The sequence below is a fragment of the Eucalyptus grandis genome, chromosome 11, assembly GCF_016545825.1.
Source record: "Eucalyptus grandis isolate ANBG69807.140 chromosome 11, ASM1654582v1, whole genome shotgun sequence".
Lineage (NCBI taxonomy): Eukaryota > Viridiplantae > Streptophyta > Magnoliopsida > Myrtales > Myrtaceae > Eucalyptus > Eucalyptus grandis.
In genome coordinates, this window is record NC_052622.1 from 4,592,111 (window position 1) to 4,609,287 (window position 17,177).

At 38.6% G+C, this 17,177-nt stretch overlaps 2 protein-coding genes across 2 annotated transcripts; both read left to right on the plus strand.

The window, feature by feature from the left end:
• The first annotated feature begins 283 nt into the window (after positions 1–283).
• On the plus strand, positions 284–1,045 carry LOC120289594 (putative RING-H2 finger protein ATL21B). Its single transcript, XM_039304698.1, has one exon. The coding sequence runs from the start codon at positions 284–286 to the stop codon at positions 1,043–1,045; it is 762 nt and encodes a 253-aa protein (XP_039160632.1).
• A 730-nt stretch (positions 1,046–1,775) lies between these two features.
• Positions 1,776–3,096, plus strand: LOC120289622 (rust resistance kinase Lr10-like). Its single transcript, XM_039304802.1, has one exon. It carries the CDS (start codon positions 2,152–2,154, stop codon positions 2,905–2,907), a length of 756 nt encoding a protein of 251 aa, XP_039160736.1. The 5' UTR covers positions 1,776–2,151; the 3' UTR covers positions 2,908–3,096.
• The last annotated feature ends 14,081 nt before the right edge of the window (positions 3,097–17,177 follow it).

A 17,177-nucleotide genomic window follows, 5' to 3' on the forward strand; every position in this document is an offset into this window, starting at 1 on the left:
TACCCCTAATAATGTAACTTCAGTTTGGGTCCACCCCTTTAATTGCTTGACCTTTTACATTTGTTCCGTTGACTGACTTGGGCTTTTTCTATAAAGACCAGATGACTCCCAAGTCTCCAAATCTAACAATGAACGTCTAAGCATTTTATATTGCGCCTCCTCCACACACACCAATCAATTCTTTACCAACTTCTCTTTGCCTAGATACAAAGGCATGATTACTACTCTCGGCTCTACGAATATTTGTCGAGTGTTGCTACTCACTCTTGTCTTATTTCTAGCAATGACGAGCAATATCGAGTCGAGCAATCAACAGTGTGTTCCTTCATCCTGTGGTGACGTTCGTAATATAAGCTTCCCATTTCGACTGAAGAGTGACCCGCCGGCATGTGGTGTATCAAGATTCGAGCTGGCTTGTAAAGATAATCGCACTGTTCTGAACTTCCTTAATGGTAAGTACTATGTGCAGTTTATCGATTATACCAAAGAACAAATTAGATTGGTTGATGGCGGGCTGCAAAGGGATAACTGCTCGTCTCTCCCCCATTTTCATGACTTCAATATGAGTTCCTATATATTGGCCCCATATAGCGGCCTGTACAACAAAAGTACAAATAGTATATTGGTCATTGTGAACTGCTCAAAACCTGTTAGTTCTCCATTCTACATTGCCACCAATCCATGCATTAAGGGGTCATACTCTACCAACATGTCATCGAATTGGAACTTGTATGCTTTGGTCAATCCAAAGGTATCGGATGTTAGGGATTTTTGCACCATTAGCGGTTGGACATGGGCGTCACATGATTTTGGGGATGAGCAGGCTCATAATAGCTCTTTCAACTACAAGCAAATCCATAACATCATGGCCGATGGATTCCTTCTCCACTATTTAATATCTTCATGGAAGAAAACTTTCTTTTGCTACTTTGATATCTATGGCTACTTTCGGCTCGGTCGTTACTTTTATTCCGAGCGCTTAAGTGTTGGCAGCATCGGAGGTCAGGCTTGCACATCCATGTACTATCATGGCGGTAAGTATTGATCGACATTGAAATTTCACTATAATTTTGCTGGATTCGTGCATTCTTTCACTTGCTACTTTCTCTTTGAAACTGGAAAATGAAAGGAATATCTAATATCCAAGAAAATTATGACAAAATATACATGATAGTGTACGTCAATGTGTACGTGTGTCTAGATTATAATTTCTTTCCATAGAAGGGCTAAATCTGTACTGTAAAAAAAAGAAAAGAAAAAGGATTCTTGCGCGACCAACAACATGAGTAGTTTTTTGTTGGCATAGAATTTACATTTTTTTTAATTTCTTAATTAGTTCTTTAATGAGTCATTTCACTAATAATCCACGAGCCACTCGTTAACAATCCATAAAAAAACTGTAGTCATGTTTCGATAGGAGGAACAAAATTATTCATTAAAAATGAAAAGCTCTGTTTTTCTTGATTTGTAGACAATAAATTCAACTTATATAAAGTAGCTTGCTACTATCCTGTTTCCTCATGACTTTTGCTTTCCAAACTTTTTTTCCTTCAATTCTTTTTCACATCATTCATTCCTTCCACAGGTGTCCTAGATGATATTGCATTTTGGACAACTTGGGATTTACTAGTACCATTAAGTAAGCTGCAATGATTTATTCTTACAATATTTATGAAAAAAAAAACTATTCTAAATTTATTCTTACAATAATTATGAAAAAAAAAACCCTATTCTAACCTATCAAAATTTTCTTTAGTTTCTTTTGTGTAGTGAAATTCATAATCGGGATGCCATTTGTTGCGATATTTCTTATCTACAAGTATAGAAGAAGGCACATAGCAATGGACAAGAACATTGAAGAATTCTTGCAGGCTCATAACAACTTTTTGCCCATAAGGTACTCTTACTCAAATATCAAGAAGATCACCAAAATTTTAAGCACAAATTAGGTGAAGGGGTTATGGTTCTGTATACAAAGGAACACTCAAAAGCGGCAATGAGGTAGCCATCAAGATTTTAAAGCAATCTAAGGCCCATGGCCAAGATTTTATTAGTGAAGTAGCTACTATTGGAAGAATTCACCATGTTAATATAGTGCAACTCATCGGTTTTTGCTTTGAAGGCTCGAAACAGGCTCTCGTGTATGACTTCATGTCAAATGGATCTTTGGATAAGCATATTTTCGCAAAAGAAGGTGATAAGTTTCTTGATTACAAGAAAATATATGAGATCGCTCTTGGGGTGGCAACGGGAATTGCATATTTACATCGAGGGTGTGACAAGCAAATACTCCACTTTGATATCAAGCCTCACAACATTCTTTTAAACAAGAATTTCACTCCAAAAGTTTCTGATTTTGGACTCGCGAAACTTTATCCCATTGATCATAGCATAGTCTCAATGACTGCTGCAAGAGGAACTTTGGGATATATGGCACCTGAGTTGTTCTACAAAAACCTTGGGGGTGTTTCTTATAAAGCGGATGTCTATAGCTTCGGGATGTTGCTAATGGAAATGGCAGGTAGAAGGAAAAATGTAAATGCAAATGCGGAACACTCAAGCCAAATTTATTTTCCGCTGTGGGTGTATGACCACATCAATAAAGGAGAAAGTGTTGAAATGGACGAAGTTATAGAAGAGGAAAGGGAGGTGATAAAGAAGATGATAATAGTTGCACTTTGGTGTGTACAATTAAACCCTGACCATCGGCCTCCAATGAACAAAGTCTTAGAAATGCTTGAAAGAGATATTGGTAATATTCAAATGCCTGCAAAACCGCTTATTTATCCACCAGGTGAGCTAGTCAACGATCATAAAATTGAAATGGAATTAGAAACATTTCCAACTTCATCAAGCGCTCTCACAATTTCCACTAGTTTTCCATTTGGAGATAGTAGTGGTGTCTAGAACCTTGCTCAGTTTAATTGGAAAAGCTTTGCTCCCCACAACGTAGTATTATTTGGGAGGGAGGCTAGCTAGTTTCGTTTGCCAGTGATTACATTTTGTCTTCTTCTAGCTCTTAGGTTACTGTTGCGTTATTGTACTTTTCTTTTTTGGCTCGAAGTGTTATTGTACTTCATTTATAGTTTCACAATGTGTGGTCCATACAATCTCATACGCAGGACATATGTTTAAGTTCTTAAAATAACCGTGTTTGGGAAGCGTACTCTATATGTTCATCCAATCCAATGTGAATTCTAGCTAATCCAGTTAATCATCTATAAACCAAATCACTCGTTTTCTATAGGATATTCGCTAAAGAGGGCTGCAAAACGTGCCATCTTACATGTACTTGCTAGTGGCCCAGGGTCCTCTTTGACTCGGTGTAAATCAATCTTTTTTCCTCGATTGCTCAGGTCGTAGAGTAGTTTTTATTTGTGGTAATTGCATTTAGAAATCGCTCAGCATTTGGCTCACCCAAATTCAATTTCTTTATTCACCAATTGCGACAAAATTTTATTTTCTTCACAATTCATTTACATGGATCGAAAATTGATCAAATTCTTGAGAAAATAGCGATGGGAGACAATCATATTATCTTGAAGGTCACATTAGCCCTAATTTTTAAACGATAAAAAAAAATGAGACAATTATTCAGAAAAGTCCTGTAACTTATCAACATAATGCATTTGAGTTTTAAAACTTTCATTTTATTCATCTAAGTCTTAAAATTTGTAACTTGGTGCTCATGATCCTTCCGTTAAGCTGCGAATGCCTCCCAAACCACTTCAATACCCAAGCCATCATGTGCCTGCGTATGACAAAGGTGAAACCTTGATTGAATTGGAAAATTGGTCAACTTCATCCGGTGTTCCACTACTTTCTTCTTCATCCCAATGTGAAGATGAGATTGAGTTTAAGTAAGGATGATCCTTCCCAATTAATCAATGTGACACCGATGACACGTTGGTTTTGAAAAAAAAATAAAAAAATGCAACAGGTGAATCACACATAATGTATCTTGGGGTGGTGTTCTCGTAATACATGGATCTTGGGGTGGTGTTCTCGTAATACATGGATCTTGGGGAAGGTAAACCTATCTTCTTCTGTTTGGGTTGCATCAGAGGGAGTCAGGGAATTGGAATGCAAGCCCGTGAGCGCCACTGGTGGCATGGCACCCAAACCCGCCCGACTTGTGGAACCCGCTGATGGCATACGATTAGCTGGATAGGCTTGAAGATGGTTTGGTACATTGGAGAAGCTACATGCGTCAGACTAAGAAAACTATACAGACCTCATCTCTAGTTACCATCATGTGAGGGTTGATTGGCCCTTGTGACCACCCTGCTAGGGTTGGCCGATGCTTGTGGATCTAAGTGCCTACTCATGGTGATGACCAACAACTCAGACCTCTGGTTGAGTAGGAGACGTTCTCAGGGCTCGGCGCCTCTTCAAGACTTCTCCAACTATCTCTGTGTTCCCTTTTTTCTTTTTCTTTTTCATTTTTGACTTTTTTTCTTCTTCATTTTTCTTTTGGATTATCTTTCTTGTTTCTTTTTAGTTTTGGTTCGTCATATGATGTGGTGCCCATATGTGCATACGAATTCGATAATTTTAAGGATTGATTTGTTCTTTTTGAAGATATTAAGAGTTGATTGCATTTTAATTGAGAACACCAAGTAGTCATACTTTTAACAGGAGAAAGCCATTCCTCTTTATCTTTTCGAGAATTAAATTTGTGGAATCGATAAAACAAAAGAATGACGAAACATTACCATCACCTAACAATGACGAAATCATGCATTGACTGATTTTCTTTTTCTCCACGTACGAATGAAAAGCAAAATGACCGGATTGATTTTAGCGTAGTTTGTTAATTCCTGTATTTTGCAGAAGAATTGCCTTCGTGGCTATCTATTTACATTTCTCGTTTCCTGAGTGTGCTCTCTTGACATGGAGCAATGCGTCTCTTTCTCTCTTCCCTCCACCGTCCAATATCAAAACTCCCTCCTTCCCGCCAAAACCTCTCCTCCTCTCGCCCCTCGACCGCCGCCTCATCACCCCCACCACCGTGGCGGCGACCTCCCTGGATCAATCTCCCACCCCGACCTCATGTCCCGTGACGGGTCCCATCCCGACCTCCTCACCTTCTCTCTCCTCCTCAAGTCTGTTCGCTCTCGGAGGCGGGTCCATCGCTCGCTGGGTCGGTGCCAGCTCGAGGCCCACTTCGGGGATTCTCAACTCGCTCATCAGTCTCTTCTCGAAATGCAATGACTGGGCCGAGGCCGAGAGGATATTTATGGACATGGGTCAGAAAAGGTTTTGGTTTCTTGGAGTTCCATGATCTCCTGCTCTGCCAATAATCACATGGGAGTTTGAAGCGGTTGAAACTTTCCTTCATGTGCTTAAGATGGCTTTTTTTACGTAACGATTATTGTTTCGCGGCGGTTATTCGGGCTTGTTCAGTTCCGGAGAATGCATCAATTGATGATACAATTTTCGGGTTTATAATCAAAAGCGGCTACGTAAATTATGATGTGTGCGTTGGGTGTGCATTTTAATTGACATGTTTGCAAAGGGTAGTGCTGATTTTGTTTCAGCTCGTAAGGTGTTCGAGAAAAGGCCCGAGAGGAGTGTGGTTGCTTGGACTTTGATGATGACAAGATGTACTCTGGTGGGTTGTCCAAGAGAGCTGTTGATTTGTTTCTCGATATGCTTGTGAGTGGGACTGTGGCAGATAGATCTACACTCGAAGCTGTTTTGTCAGCAAGTTCGGAGTTGGAGTTGCAATCGCTGGGGTTGCAGTTGCAATGCTGGGTTATACAGTCTGGATTGGCTTCGGATGTCTATGTTAGATGCAGCTCGGTGGACATGTACCTGAAGTGTGTAGCTAGTGGATCGCTTCATGATTGAAGAGAGGTGTTTGATTGGGTGCAAGATCATAACGTGATGTCTTAGACAGCGATAATCCTGGGAAGTATCAAACTCTTTTTGAAAATGATAAAAGGTCCCATGAGGCTGAACCATTTCGCATTTGCTAGTGTTCTCAAGGCATGTGGAAGTACTTGTGATGTAGATATGGGGATACAAATATACACGCTAGCTACAAGATTGGGCTTTGCTGGTGATACTTGCGTGGGTTATTCTCTTATTAGCACATATTCTCAGTCACATCACATGGAAGACACTTAGAGAGCTTTTGATACACTATTTGAAAAGAATTTAATTTCTTATAATGCCCTTGTGGATGCCTATGCCAAGAGCTTGGAGTCCAATAAGCCTTTGAACTGCTACATGAAATTGAGGAGAGAGGAATCAGAACGAGTGCTTCTACATTTGCCAGCCACCTGTATCAGTGCTATTGGTGAAGGGCAGCAAATCCATGGGAGATGATAAAATCAGGACTGGACTCAAATCAGTGCATTTCCAATGCATTGATCACTGTGTATTCAAAGTGGGGAAACCTAGAAGCTGCTTTTCAAGTTTTCCGTGAGATGAAAGAATTGACCACTATGCATGCAAGGTGGACTTATTGGGTGGATCGGAATCCTTCCCATGAGATTACAAATTCAATGCCTTTCAGGGCAGATACACTAGTCAGGTCTGGCGTACAATTTTTGGAGCTTGCCGAGTTCACGGCAATGGTGAACTTGCAAAACAAGCAGCAGCAATGATATTTTAGTAGGAACCGGACTACCCTGCTGCGGCTGGTCTTGGGAAGATGTAGCAGCAATCAGAAAGAAGATGAAACTGAAATATCTTACAAAAGAAGCCAATTGTAGTTGGATTCAAATAAAAAATAATGTTCACAAGTGACATACGCGGGTGACGCTTCATGCCCAAAGGCACAGGAGATTTATGACAAGGCCGATTGGCTAGTCGAATAAAGAAACTGGGTATGTTCTGACTACTGAATTTGTTCTTCATGATAAGGAGGAGGGACAAAAGGAACAATATTTGCTCCAGAACAGTGAAAAAATTGCTGTTGTTTTTAGCCTTATAAGCACTCCAGTCCAAAATCTATCAGGGTGTTTAAGAATCTCCACATTTGCAAAGATTGTCATTCTGCGATCAAGTATATCTCCATGGCAACCAGAAGATGTATGGTCGTAAGGGATGCAAACCAGTTCCACCATTTTACGGACTAAACATGCTCATGCAATGACTACTGACGACAATGCTTCTTAAATTGCCTCATTCATTGTGTAAATTGAATCTCCATTTTAGATTATCTCCTTTGTTCCTATGTTACTTGAACTGGGATTCTATTATTTCCCTAGCAAGCCCAACAATGTAAATATCATGTCCTGAAATGTATATAGATTTGGTACTCCTACCATCGGAATACCAAGCAGAAGATTCATTAGCTGAATATTCTGTATGGTTTTTGTTTTGGAAATTTTGCTTGTAGTGCCTCCGACTAATAGTTAGTCTACATTTTTGGATGTGGCAATTTCTTGTGCTTTTACATGGCAATTTCGTGTGCTTTTACATCGTCAAGTTCAACTATGCAAGTTCATGCCAGATGTTGCTTCAACATTTCCCAGACTGTTGCAGAGTGGATATATTTAGGAAATTGGTGATTGAGAAGAAACAAGAGCAGCTTTCGTGAGCAAACAACGGTTTGAAACCAGGAGGCATGATCCTTGAGGAGTTCATGCAATGATCAAGCATTCGCAAGTATTGCATCGACTTTTTGGTGAGGAAAATGTTTTTTGTCAAATGGGGCATCGTTCTTGCTGTACATCTTAGCTCCATATATTTCCTCTGCAAGGCACGGCATTGCACTTGTCTGAGCAGGGAAAGCAATAGGTCTTCGTCACTAGTTTTCACTCAGCAAACAGCTGCATATAATCTGAAGGTAGTGGACTAGAATGCGCACTGTAACTGTCATGTTGTTTCCGAACAATGTACTTCATCAGCGGTAACAATCATGACTACTTTCATGTTGGCATAGAGTTTAGATTTTCCTTTTGTCTTAATATGTTCCTTAATTAGTCACTTAACTAATAGTTCACGAGACAATCTTTTGACAATTTCCTTGAACAATAGTATTTATATAACTATAGTAGGTGTTGACAACCTGAATTTCTTACGGGCTGATCAAACATGCAATTTCAAGGGAGGATCCATCTATGGAGTCCAGCCACATTCATTCCATTTGGGCTTTAACGCAAATGGTGAGAGATCCAATTCCGTTAAGCCCATCAAGCACAGTAGCCCTAGCCCAGACAACGACCACCATCCACCATCTCCAACTCAAGCTCTCTCTCCATCGCCGGATTTCAGTTACAGGAATTCTCCTCAGCAAGCTCAGCCTCCATAGACGAAGCTCTCGAGCTCAATGGTAGGAATTTGACGATCCGCGGCTCACGCTCATCGCAAGCTCAAGCGTTCTCGCGTTCCAGCCGCCGATATCCTTCTTCTCCTTCGCCTCTTACGCGCCTGATGCTGCGCGACGTGGCATCGCGACTCTGTGCCAGCGGGTTCGGCCTTCTGGCATTGGCGAAAAATGATTAAGTGACCTGAACGGTTGGATCTTCACAACCCCATGATCCTTACCATCGCATGATTTATCCATTCTGATCAAATCTTCAGGCGGAAGTTATTATAGTGGCAAATGAAGCGGCTGTGGACATTCGAAACGGGTACAGCTCTATTGATTGAACCGGGGCACGTCTATCTACCGCGACTAATAGGAATCCAGATGCCTCCTTCAGGGGAAGACATTGTTCTTGTTCTCTCTGTCATGAGGTATGAGGAAGCTTTCTTAGCTATTGATCCAACGAGGCCAAATGGGCACTTCACGGTGACTGTCTGATGATATGCCTCGGAGGAATAGCTTCGCTCGGAGCAGACACGGACTGAAGGACCTGAGTATGAGGAATGACTATTTTAGTGGAGCCCATTTCCGCTGAGATGCGAAACTGCAGTGCTTTGCAAAAGCTTTATCTCGAAGTGAATGGAATTACCAGGAAGGTTTCTTTAATTCTCAGGTGAATTCAGAGGTTAGAGAATTTTTTTGTCTCTTGGAGGTAATTTTTTCTCGAGTTTAGTTCCTGCAAGTATCAGTAATCTCTCATGGGGACTTGAAGCTTTGAAATTTAAGAAGCAATAGCTTCATTGGAAGTTTGCCGGAGAAAACGATGGAGATGAGCATCTTTGATCATTCTGGACTTCAGTGGAAATAGATTCTTGGACCAAATTCCAGTTGGTTGGAGTGATCTTTTTTCAAGCTAACTGCCCTTGGTTTGAGCAAGTAGAATTTGTCTGGTGAGTGGCCACTTGAGCTCATAGGTTTGCCGAGTCTGTAAGTCGTTGCTTTACAAGAGAGCAAGCATGTTATGTGGTGATGTCCCCGAAGGGTTTAAGTAGTTTGTTTCTCTAATTGTACAGTTCAAAGGAAGATGGATCAAAGTTTTGATGCCGTTTTGTGGAAACACGATCTTGAGATGATACTTATGTTCTTGGAAGTTGCTAAGGATTTTCTGAAAAGAGTCTCCTAACAATTCCCCTTTTCTATTGCTGCCTAAGCAGAGCCGGAAACCGAGGGGGATAGAATTTGCATTAGAATCAGGTCGATGGAAATCGTCTTTTTTCGGATGGGTTCTCTTCGTAAATTGGTGGGATTGCACCCTTACTACAATCGACCGGGGAGGGCATGGGACGGGGGCAATAATGCTATATTGAGCCGAACCAAGAATTTTTAAAATATCAACTTATACACGAAAAAACGAGCACGATATCTTCACATTTTTTATCCTTCGAAAACTACTTTTGTAAAATAGAGTTAACCATCAAAATTTCATGAACCATCCGAGCAGTCCCAAGTTTGCTGCAAAAAAGGATAACTCTATTTTATCTAAAAATTTTCTTTTTACATATCTATGAAATTCTGTGCTGGCTCAACTCCAGCACGTAATAGAGAAGTATTCTAAATTCCAAACTATTAGCCATACGTAACACCCAATTTGAAAAGAAAAGAATGAAGGGAAATACAGATGATGTATTTTTAAAATAAAAGAAAAACAGAAAAAAGAAGACAACAAAAAGCACATCTTCGCCGTTATTGCAATCATCTGGTCTGCGGCTTTGTCAGAAAAAAAACTGTTGGGATTTGTCGAATTCCCAAAAACCGGTTTCGACATTAAATCGAACCCCTAAAACGAATGCGGAAGACGAGCCCGGGAAATTCACATGTATCACCGATCCTAAAGCACACCACGGAATCGAGCATACCTTGTTAGCCACAGATTAAACACCGACGCCGATATGAGGAAGAGAAAACCAATCATGTTCAATCCGATGGCATCAATTGGCCTTGAAGGGAAGATGGATTCGCCTTTTGGTCACTGTTTTCTTTTTGGAGGGAGAGAGGGAGGGAGGAACGTACGTAATATGCCAAAAGGTACGTTACTCCCTCTCTCTTTCTCCTTTTATACGTTCCCTCCAAAAAAGGAACGTACCCCTTCATCATATCCCTCCATCCATGGGCCCTAATCTTGTGGGCCGGGCTTTTAGGCCCAACATGGGCGGACGGGCCAACTTAGGCCCATCACATTAAATAAAACCATCATCTCCCACTCACATATGATGGGCCAGACATGATTCTCTTTACCTCTCTTCAACATTCATACCGGTGAATAATCCGTGCGACCAGCATACTTTGAGAGCTCGTTGCTAAACATCTGTTAGGAATATATAACAGTTCGTAATGGGCATCACACTCTGAGTAGTTTTAGTATGCAGTACCCTAGATCGATCGATCACATTTATATCTCTCTTGATCTCTTTTAAACAGTGATATATATATATATATATATATATATATATATATATATATATATTGTATTCATAATTATGATTATCCCAAAGACAGTCATAATTGGTTGACCAGTGAACACAAAACTATAATGTGATTCTCCAAATTCGATCTTCCTCTTTCCTTCAAACTCTCAATTTTAGTTTAGCTTGCTTTTCTAGAAATGTCCCATTAGATTGAATCAACTCATGACCATTGGCAACATCCTAAGATAGCAAATACTAAATAGAAATCTTGAGAATAAGTAAAAGTCATGAGGACACTATAATTGAGGAACTCATTTCCTCAAGAGTCTCACACGGCATAAAAGTTGAGATCAAATTTTTGCCACTCTTATTGGTCGTCTCATGCATACGTAGTATGAAATACGTATTACGGTATTAACTCATTTCCCATGGAGCGTATGTCTTTTCCTTCAATACCGTACAGATGATAGTTCAGACATACCCAATGTCTAACTTGAGTTCATGTATCTACTCATTCACAAAAAAATTCATCAGAACTCACATCTGGCATCATAGATAAATAAAGTAAAATATGTGGGTTATTTTACTTTCGGACATAGTAAATATTATGTCATCATCTTAACACTTAGTTAATGCAACATATATATTTTAAGCTTGATCTCTCAATTATCACCTAGATAATAAGCTTAAAAACCGTCTCATCTCTATTTATCACACAGTAAATAGAGACGATTACCCGTGTGAGTGGGCCAATCTTATATCTATCCGACATACTTTCTTAACTTAAAGTAATGTACTAAACATTAAGATGCATAAAGATCAAATAAAGATTCATAGGCATTAATAATGAAAAAACACTAGTTCATAAATGTGAACAACTCAGGGAAATTACAAACCAGTATATCAGACTCTACGCAATCCTAGAGATTTCACATTACCACAAAACACATCTCTAGGTATTGGCTTTGTCATTGGATATGCTACCATTCTATGCGTAGATATGTACCGTAAGTTTACATCCTTTCGTGCAACTATATCTTTGACAAAGTTATATTTGGTATCTATATGTTTGGTCTTGCCATGATATTTTGGATCTTTGGTGTACGCTATAGCTGCTTAGCTATCACAGTTAACCAATAATGGATTTGCAGCTTTCTCAATAACACTTAAATGATTCAAAAATCTTTTAAGCCAAACTCCTTCTTGTACCACTGCTGATAATGCCACGAACTCAGCTTCCATCGTGGACAAGGCTATACACGTTTGCTTTTTACTGCTCCATGATATGGTGCCATTGTTCAGTAAGAAAGCAAATCCAGAGGTAGATTTTCTTTCATCTAAATCTCCTCCCCAATGAGCATCTGAATAGCCTTCAAGTTGCAGATCATTTCCTTGGTAATTCAACTTGTAATCAGCAGTTCCCTTCAGATACCTCAGTATTCTCTTAATGGCCTTCTAATGTGCTTGACCTAGGTTGGATTGGTATCTACTCACCATTCCAATTGCAAAACATATGTCAGGTCTTGTACACATCATAGCGTACATCAAGCTCCCAACGGCACTAGCATAAGGAACATGTTTCATTTGTTCTTTCTCTTGTGGAGTCCTTGGACACAGTCTATGGCTCAATCCTTCACCTTTTGCAATAGGAGTGTCTATGGGTTTACAATCTTGCATACGAAATCGTTCAACAACCTTATTTATATATGCTTCTTGGGAAAGAGATAACGATCTCTTCGAACGATCTCTTGAAATCTTAACTTCAAGAATGTATGCAGCTTCACCCATATCCTTCCTTTCAAAGTTGGAAGACAACCAACTCTTGACGGTGTTAACAAACTCCATATTACTTCCGGCAATTAGTATATCATCAACATATAATGATATGATCACAAATTGATCTTTGGATCTTTTGATATATACACAATGATCCTCATTTATCATTGTAAAATCATATGCTATTATGGTATTATGAAAACGTATATATCATTGTCTTGACGACTGCTTAAGGCCATATATCGATTTCAAAAGTCGATATACATTTTCTTCTTGACATTCTTTAATGAAACCAGCAAGTTGTTCCATATATATTTTTTCCTCTAATTCTCCATTGAGGAAAACAGTCTTAACATCCATTTGATGTAACTCAAGATTCATACTAGCTACTATTGCCAGAATAATGCGAATCGAGGTAAATCTTACTATAGGAAAAAATGTTTCTTCATAATCAATTCATTCCTGTTGATTATACCCCTTCGCCACAAGGCGAGCCTTATGCCTTTCTATCGAGCCATCAGCTTTTCACTTTATTTTGAGAACTCACTTGTTCCCAATAGCTTTGCATCATTTTGGAAGATCAACCAGTTCCCAAACTTGGTTTGACTTCATTGACTCAATCTCCTCTTCCATTGCATGTATCCATTTTTCCTTACTAGGGCAATTAAAAGCCTCATTAATATTTCTTGGCTCATCCTCATCTTGCGGAGCAATCATAAAAGTTTCCCCTTCAATGTCAAAACGTCGACGGGGAATACTTTGGCGACTTGTTCGCCGTATGGGAGATTGTACACTTTGCACATCATTCCCCATTATGCTCCTACTAGGATTAGATAATGATAACGTCGTTTCATCATGTGGTTGCAATTGAGAATGAGTTGAATTTAATTCGTCATTTCTCATATAACTCCCACTTGGACGAACTCCACTAGTATCATTATCTTGATCCAAGATTTTAAATAGGGAGTAATCTTTCCCTATTTCGCCATTCTTAGGAAATTCATCCTCTAAGAATGTGACATCTCGTGATTCAAATTCAGTTATACTCCCACTTTCCTGCTCACCTATGAACACATACCCTTTCGAGTGTTCGGAGTACCTTATGAAAATACTCTTCTTTTCTCTGGGACATAATTTCCCAAACTTGTGAGAGGACTTATGAGTATAGGCAGCACAACCCCATGGCTTAAGACAACTTAAGTCCGGTTTTCTACCTGTCCATAACTCATATGGAGTGGAAGTAACTGATTTGGAAGGCACCCGGTTAAGTATATAGGCAGCAGTTAACAACGCATCACTCCAAAAAGTGATTGGTAAGTTAGCATGCGCTATCATGGACCTAGCAATTTCCAGTAGGGTTATGTTTCTTCTTTCCACAACACCATTTTGTTGAGGAGTATATGGAATAGACAACTGTCTTTCTATTTCTTTCTCATAACATAATTTTCTGAACTCATCAGATAAATATTCTCGACCTCGATCAGATCTTAATACTTTTATTTTCTTGTCTAATTGATTTTCTACCAAGTTCATAAACCTTTTGAAACAACTTAATGCTTTAGATTTATGAGAAATCAAATAGACATATCCGAATCGAGTATAATCATCTATAAAAGTAATGAAATAAATAGCCCCATGCCTTCCTCTCACATTCATTGGACCACAGACGTCATAATGGATTAAGTGCAGAGGAAATTCAACTCTTTTACCTTTTCCAAATGGTTTCCTTGTCGTTTTCCCTACTAGGCAATGCTCACATATAGGCAAATCAACTCTTTCAATGTTGCCTAACAAGCCCTCTTTGGATAGTCTATTCATACGTTGTTGGCAAATATGATCAAGTCTAGCATGCCACACATTCACGTCATTATCATATGTATTAGGAGACGTGAGAAGGGAATAACAAATATTGCATTAACATAGTCAATATCTAATACAATGAAACCATTTAGAAAATATGGATAAGTGTTCCGAAGTCCTATAACTTGTCACGAAAATGCATTTCGGTTAAAACTTGCAAAAGTGCATTTAAGTCCTAAAACTTGTCAAATTGTTTTAAATGAGTCCTAAGATCGACACCGTTAGCCTTTTCCGTTAAAAATGCTGATGTGGCATTTTAAATAATTTTTATTTTCCAGGTTTATTTTTTAATTAATTTTTATCCATTTAAAAAAAAATTAGATTTAAAAACTAAAAAATTAAATTTATTCTTATCTTATTTTCAACAAAAACTAAAAAGAAAAGTTAAAAATTTTATTTTTAAAATTTTAAAAAATAAAATTTAAAAATAAAGTTAACTTTTTAAATATGTTTTTTTATAAATATTTTAACTAAAAAAATTTTATTTTTAATTAAATTTTTTAATAAATATTTTAACTTTTTAAAAGAAAATTGGTGAAAATAAGATAAAATGAATAAATTTGATTTTTAGTTTTTAAATCTAATTTTTTAAAAATAATTAAAAAATTCACGTGGAAAATAAAAATTATTTAAAATGCCACGTCAGCATTTTTAACGGAAAATGCTAACGGCTTCGATCTTAGGACTCGTTTGAAATAATTTGACAAGTTTTAGAACTAAAATGCATTTTCATGACAAGTTGTAGGACTTCAAACACTTATCCCTAGAAAATAACCACAACCATAGTAATTTGTATCCAAAACAAATCCACACCTCTATTATGGAAGTTCATATTAAAACCTAATTTAACCAACACTAAAACAGACACTAAATTCCGACGAATCTCCGGAGCATACAATACATCATGTAGGAATAAAGTGCGTCCACCACGCATGTTCAGTTAGCATGTGCAAATTCCTTTCACTTCAGCTCTGGAGTTGTTTCCCACATAGATCCACTTAGTTCCAGTTGGTACTCGTCGGAATTCCACGAAAGATCCTCTCTCCTTCGCTACATGGTCTGTCGCTCCTGAATCTACAGTCTACAAATGATTAGACTCAGTCAAGAATACAGAACTTGACACAAAAGCAAAGTTCTGAAAAGTACAAGGGGTGTATATCTTCTTTGGCTCACGACAATCGCGAGCATAGTGACCATTATTGTCATAGTTGTAACATTTCACCCTTGTAAGTTTCTTCATTCGAGAACGCTTTCCTCTTTCATGTTGGTTAAGCTTAGGCTTCTTCTCTGAATGACCTACTTCCTTGCATTTCCCTTTATCAAACCAGTTAGGACGTTTGCGCTTGGAGCTCGAAGCTCCATGTGAGCTAGAACCAACATGATAAATTTCAGCTTCCGGCTTAGCCGCCAAGAGGCGGTCCTCTTCCAGCTCAAGATGACGCATTGCATCCTTAAATGTTTTGATATTTTCATTATAGGTTAGGTGCACCTTCATATGCTCCTAACTCTGAGGCAATGAACGAATCACTACTTGCACTTGCTGCTCATCTATCAGGACATGGCCAGCATCTTTCAGCTCATTTATCATGTTTGACATCTTTCTAAGATGTTGCTTCATGGTCTGACCATGAGACTTCTTATAAGAGTCAAACCTAATAGTGAGCTGTCTCAGTCTGGTCACCGAAGTATGACCAAATCTTGCTGCCAATGCTTCCCACATTTCCTTGGCGTTCTCAAAACGCCTAAACTCTCGCATGACGTCATTTTCCATGCTACTCAGCAACGTAATGCGAGCAAGAGAGTTCTTTCTTTTCCATGTAGCAAATGCTTCATTATCTCTCTTGTGCTGTGTAGTGTTTCCTTCTTCAGGTTCTACCATGGTCGAGTTAAGAGCTTCTAGTGCCTCTTGCTCTTCCAGCACATATTGGATTTTCATGTGCCGTATTTCATAATTATCGCTATTGAGCTTTTCACCTTTGTTCAGCTCGGCAACTATGCTCTTTGTGGCCGAAGCCATTGATCTGAACACATAAGATATATATGCACGAATTATTAATGCCTATCATTTATGCATCCATTTTGCACAGACCCATCATATTAATGAATAATTTCAAGTAAGGTTTCAGAATCAAAATGTCACTATGTTTCCAATCATCCTCCAAAAATCCTAACTTAAAACTATCATTAATATAATTGTCTTATGCAAAATAAATTCCATGAAGCTACAAAAACTTCTATGAACTACCCACAGCAACCAACAATAACAGAAAGCAAATAATATTTGACATCCAATAGAATAATAATGCTTTCACATAATACAACTAACATATCAGTTGCTACATCAACAACAATCAGGTAGTAAACATTACATAAGACGTTCACAAAGCACATTTAACAAAGATCAGCCTCTACATCTAACACCAAGTTAGTACACAAACTGGGAAAGATCCTCTTTTGTTCAATTTCTTGATATTTTCCCTTGTAACAATCTAATAATAATTATCTATAAAATCTATCACAATTTTCCTATATGAAGCGGCTCTGTTGACATCTCATATGCGATTCAACACTCCTTGCCATTCTAGTGGAAGGGTGTTCATGAAAAATTGCACAATCTCAGACTGTGGCATAGGACGACCATTCAATATGATCTTTTGAATTTTCTCGTTGACTTCAAGGACGTGATCAATTAAGTCACAACTCTCCCATCGATGATCAATCAGCTCAGCTATCAACTTAGAAAGCCTTTTCTTTTGTTCATCGGTAATTGTGCGAATAGGTGTGCGCAACTTTAGGGGAGGCATTGTTTCTGC